The 6000-nt window shown below is 42.0% G+C and overlaps 1 protein-coding gene across 4 annotated transcripts in view; it reads right to left on the reverse strand.

Annotated features, from left to right (window-relative positions):
• CDC42SE2 (CDC42 small effector 2) overlaps positions 1-6000 on the reverse strand; it is a 67918-nt gene that overhangs the window by 32436 nt on the left and 29482 nt on the right. For all 4 annotated transcript variants that reach the window (XM_004696593.2, XM_045285143.1, XM_045285144.1 and 1 more), the window contains one exon: positions 3528-3851. In XM_004696593.2, coding sequence (XP_004696650.1) covers positions 3528-3581 — 54 coding nt within the window. In that variant the 5' untranslated portion in view covers positions 3582-3851. The remainder of the gene's footprint in view (positions 1-3527; positions 3852-6000) is intronic.

The following is a 6000-nucleotide window of genomic DNA, read 5'->3' on the forward strand; positions in this document are numbered from 1 at the left end:
TGGGTTATGACCCACAAGGGCAGCAGTTTGAAACCAGCAGCCACTCTGCGGAAGATGGGGCTTTCTACTCCTATAAAGAGTTACAGTCTCGGAAACCCACAGGTGTAGTTCTACCCTGCCCGATAGGGTCACAATGAGTCAGTATTGACACGATAGCAGTGTATGTGTGTGTCAAAGGATGCATACTACTACTGCATAGTTTAAATCGAATATTCCTGAGTCCACAAGCTAGCTGTTGCTCCTTTAACAGTAAGCCCATGACCCTGTTGTGTGTGTTTTTTCTTAGAAAGTCAAAAAGCTAAGAAATTGATTACCTTTTTTTGGTGTTATATTTCACACAAATGTGTTATTAAACAATAGCACAATACTGACTTGTTTAATCAAAAACTCAAGTTGAAAATGTGGGGATGTGGGGGGTTTCCTGGGATGTGGGTACTCTAAAAATTTGTGGGACAAGAGAACTAGGCGATAATTTCCATGCAAGAACTTTCTGAAGCCCCCTTGTATATTTTCAGTGTCTCAAATTCATAATCCAAACAAGCCTTATTATGCTTCTTCAATTCACAATCTGGGCCTTTTTATTTTAGCTTTTGGTGAGTAAGCCCATATACGACATACTTGAGTAGAATTTTCTCTAAAATATACTGCAAGTACTGGCAAAAAACATATCAGGAAAACAAACAATGAAAACAAAAACCAAACTCACTGCCAGCAAGTCAATGCCCACTCACAGGACATGCCCTCTAGGACAGGTATGACTGCCCTCGTGAGTTTCCGAGACTGTCTATGGGAGTGGAAAGCCCTGTCTGTCTCCCAAGGAGTGGCTAGTGGTTTCCAAATGCCAACTTCGAAGACTGCAGGTCGACTCACCACTCCGACACCAGGGCTCCAAGTATTACAGAAGTATGACATAAAGACCGGGTTTTCAGTCAGCTCACAGAATGAAGGAACTCCTACCTCACATCACACAAATTAGTCACTTACTATTCTACCTGGATCAAAGAAATAAAAGCGAAAAACCAAAATATTAAAAATAGTAAAAAATAAGATAAAATACTGGGATGGTGAAGTTCCCTTTAAGGGAAACTTGTGTATTATAAAAGAATCCCCAAAGTTAAAAAATCAACTTGATAACTAAGATAAACATCTAGAACAAAGGATTATCAGCCACAATGTGGAGAACGAAATCTGCAAAACAGACTCAGACACACAAAATCATTCAAATGTCAACAGGCAACTAAGTGAAAAAGGTAAAAACTTTTAAGTGTATAAAGTACATTAAGTATATAAAAAGATGCTTAATCTTGCCAGAAATCAAGAGAACACCAATTAAATAACCTATGAGTTACAGTCAATATGGCCCTTCTCTACATAATTTAGTATGTGAGATCTTTTGTATAATTCTGGACATTACATGACTGTGGCTATTGTCCCATTTTGGAGGGCATTCTCTAATAATAGAGTTAAAACCTGCCCTTAGCAGAGGGTGTGAACCAAAGCACACCCTTTGCTTCCTTGAGGGGAATCTTTAAGACCTTACCTTAAAGGCACTTGAGACCCCAGCGTATGAAATGTGCCACATCCTTTGTTTTCTTGGCTATGTACTACCACCAGACAGTTCTTTCTGCACACATCGCCTCACCTGGACAGCCTGTGACCTCTATTTTCTTCCTGAGCTCTGGGAGAAGCATGGCCTGTCGTGAATTTTGGGCATTTTGGCTTCTGATTCTGGACCCTGCTTTTAGTTCACCTCTGCCTGACCTTCAGATTTTGGACTGACCAGCATCCACTACCACATGAGATATTTCTTCAAAGTTTCATGGGTTCCTGTGGGATGCTGCAGCAAATTTGTTAGAACCCACTTACAGGAGGGTATATACTCAAAGGAGGAATGGGGGGAAACGGAGAACAGCATCCTGGAAGAGTTGGACATTTGGGACATCTTTAATCTCCAACTCCTTGCAACTAGTCTGGTATTAATTCTTCTAAAAGAAATAGTTGCCACAATATAGGCAAAGTATAACCATCAGCAGGAAATTAAATTATATAGCATATTTTTGTCATAAACACTGTGAAGACTTTAGAAATAGGAAAGCAAAATAGATTTATGTTTAAGCATGAAATAATCTGAGATATACTGTTAAGTATAAACAACATATGTTTAGCATAAGCATATTTACTTAGAAACAATAAAGCCTACATATAATATGCAAATGCCTTGACAGTATCTAGACCAGTGGTTCTCAACCTTCCTAATGCCATGACCCTTTAATAAAGTTCCTCATGGTGTGGTGACCCCAAACCATACAATTATTTTCGTTCCTACTTCATAACTGTAATTTTGCTACTGTGATGAATCGGGGATGCCTATGAAAGGGTCGTTCGACCCCCAAAGGGGTCACGCCCCACAGGTTGATAACTGCTGATCTAGAGATATATATAACTGATTCTAAAAGGGATTTCACCTGGGTATGATTGAGGGAAGAGGACAATAAAAGGGCTTTTCATTTTTAAAACTTTTTCTTTTGTCTACCCTGTACATATTTTCATAATAAAAAATCACTGCTATATTACATGTGCACGTACATCTTTGTCTCATTCTTCTTTTATGTGTTACAAATGTACGAAACACAGAAATCACCCAGCCATCCCAAGTACCTACATTCTTCAAGGTAGAATACCTGATCCTGAAGATACAAAGATAAATATGGGTACAGCCTGTAGAGGATTCCAAAGTTAGTGGGAGCAAATGTTCGAGAAATAAGTTACTGACTACCTAAAGGAGTTCTATGCGATAACAGCAAACTGATCCAAGAGCTGTGGGAATACAGAAGAAGTATCTAAGTCACGGGAAAGTCCAGGAAGATTTTAGAGGTGGCGACTGACCCAGGCATTTTAGAATGAGCGACTGTGCTGCATTTGGGGGTCATAGGTAGCAGTATGTGCACAGATGAAAGGCACAGAATGGGGCGGGTCTCAACAAGTCAGTCAAGACCAATTAACATCTACATGTCCTTGGGCAAAACCCTGTTCCAAGTGTAAACAGAGACTGGGTCCTCAAGGAGTCAGTCACAACGAGGAAAATGACACCCTTCACGGAGACAGATGGAGGCAACCTGGCTGCCAGATATTCCGCCCCACTGATTTCCGAGGCTGACCGAGCAGTTTCTCCTCAGGTGACTGTCTCCTTCCTGCCCCTCCCCCGAACCCCTCTGCCGAAGCTGTCCGCTTGGTGGAAGAAGGTATTGCTGTTAATCATGTACAGTGGTCTAGCACAGCTGCTGACACATAGCATTTACTCAGAGAATGTATTTTAATATACATTTATACCTTTCTTTTTCCTTCAGTTGTCAGTTGATAGTTTCAAACTTTTATATGCGTGAGACTACTTTGCTGCTTTCTCTCCCTTTGCTAGAGCTGTTCAATGGAACAATCTGTGACATTCCACAGCGCTGCCTCCTCGGGTCCTACTTCTCAGTGCGAGAACCAGCAGCCCACCCCCTGTACACAGCCGATTTCATACTTACAGGTTGGGGCTGCTCGGCAATACAGCAGTTGAAGCACAGCCAGAATTCACTCATGGTTACAGTCCCGGGTATAAATAAGCACCAGCGAAGGTTCCCACCCTCAACGCAGGAAGCTCAGCAGATGAGTGTCCAACGATGTCAAAATAATAATTTTATCACTTCACTGGAGTTGTTGTTCCTGCGATTCAGGTATATTAAGCAGTGTCAGTTTAGTAAAGAAGAGAGTTTTTCCTTTCTTGGTTGCTGGTTGCACGGAAACTTGTCTCTGAACTATCAGGAAGGCACAGAAATTGCTGTCTTAACCCAGGACCTATAAATGGTAGTCTGGGGGGAGGGGAAAGAGAAGAAAAAAGTTATTTATCCTTCAAGGCTTTTATTTTCTTAAACCTGGAATAAAATTAGGAGTAATTATTCAAAGAAGTAAACACTGTGGGGTGTGTGTGTCAGATTTTATTTATTTTAAAAATCATTTTATTGGGGGCTCATACAACTCTTATCACAATCCATACATCTATCCATTGTGTGTCAAGCACAGTTGTACATTTGTTGCCCTCATCATTCTCAAAACATTTGCCTTCTACTTGAGCCACTGGTATCAGCTCATTTTCCCCCTCCTTCCCTGTCCCCCTCCCTCATGAACCCTTGGTAATTTATAAATTATTATTATTTTGTCATGTCTTACACTGTCCAACGTTTCCCTTCACCCACTTTTCTGTTATCCGTCCCCCAGGGAGGAGGTTATATGTAGATCCTTGTAATCGGGTCCCCCTTTCTACCCCACCTTACCTCAACCCTCCCGGTATGGCCACTCTCACCACTGGTTCTGAGGGGACCATCTGTCCTGGATTCCCTGTGTTTCCAGTTCCTATCTGTACCAGTGTACATCCTCTAGTCTAGCCGGATTCGTAAGATAGAATTGGGATCATGATAGTGGGGGCAGAAAGCATTTAAGAACTAGAGGAAAGTTGTATGCTTCATCATTGCTACACTGCACCCTGATTGGCTCATCTCCTCCCTGAGACCTTTCTCTAAGGAGATGTTCAGTGGCCTACAGATGGGCTTTGGGTCCCCACTCTGCACTCCCCCTTATTCACAATGATAAGATTTTTTGTTCTTTGATGCCTGTTACCTGATCCTATCGACACCTCACGATCACACAGATCAGTGTGCGTCTTCCAGGTAGGCTTTGTTGCTGCTCAGCTAGACGGCCTCTTGTTTATCTTTAAGCCTTTAAGACCCCAGACACTATATCTTTTGACAGCCGGGCACCACCATCTTTCTTCACCATATGTGCTTATGCACCCACTTTGTCTTTAGCAATCGTGTCGGGAAGGTGAGCATCATGGAATGCCAGTTTAATAGAACAAAGTGTTCTTGCATTGAGGGAGTACTTGAATGGAGGTCCAATGTCCATCTGCTACCTTAATGCTAACCTTATAAATATATGCACATAGATCTATTTCCCCATCATCATATATAAAGGTATTTACATATGTACATGCATGTACTTAGAACTCTATAAATGCCCTTTGCCTTCTAGTTCTTGCCTCTATTTCCTTTTACTTTCCTCTTCTCCCACTATCATGCTCAGCCTTCATTTCAGTTTTAGTAATTCCTCTTGATTACACTGCCTTTGATCAAGCCCTACCAGACACCCTCCTCACCACCGATTTTGGATCACACGTTGTTCCCTTGTCCCTGGGTTTGTTAACACCACTTGGGAATTTAACTGAATATTTATTCAGCAAATATTTCGTGGTGCCTCTGAGTGTCAAGTGCTAGAGATATAACAGGGAAAGGAGACAGAAGTCCTTGACTTCATGGAGTATTTTACATGACAATAAATTAGGAATTATTTTATCAATGTATTGTCATGGATTGAGTTGTGTCCCTCCCAGAATGTGTCAATTTGGCTGGACCCTGATTTTCAGTAGTGTGGCAGTTAAGTAATGAACCCCTGTGACGTGATCTAATGTAACAAACCAGTAAGAGGATTAAGGAGAGGATGCAAAACCTTTAATCCTAATCACAGCCTGATCTGATGTAAGGGGCATTTCCTTGGGGCATGGTCTTCAACCAAAGCTTAAACTCAATGCCGACTCAGTGACCTGACTGGACAGAGTAGAACTGCCTCAAGTTTCTGAGACTGTAACTTTTTAAGGGAGTAGAAAGCCCCATCTTTCTCACATGGAACTGGTGGTTTCAAACTGCTGACCTTGTGGTTAGCAGCCCAATGTATAACCCCTACACTACCAGGGCTCCAACACCTCTCTCTATATTGAGAGATAAAAGAAGTGGGCAGAGATCAGACTACCACCAAGAAAGAAGAACCTGGAGGGGAGGGGCAGGGGGAAGAGGGAAGAGGAGAGCATCCTCTGGACCTGAGCCCCCTGTACTGAGAAACTCCTAGAAGCAAGAAGCAGAGGAAAATTGATGTCAGACATATGGGGATCTCCAAGGAATCCTGGGCCAA

This window comes from Echinops telfairi, unplaced genomic scaffold, assembly GCF_000313985.2.
Source record: "Echinops telfairi isolate 266 unplaced genomic scaffold, ASM31398v2 ScPeMD7_7469;HRSCAF=8507_1, whole genome shotgun sequence".
Lineage (NCBI taxonomy): Eukaryota > Metazoa > Chordata > Mammalia > Afrosoricida > Tenrecidae > Echinops > Echinops telfairi.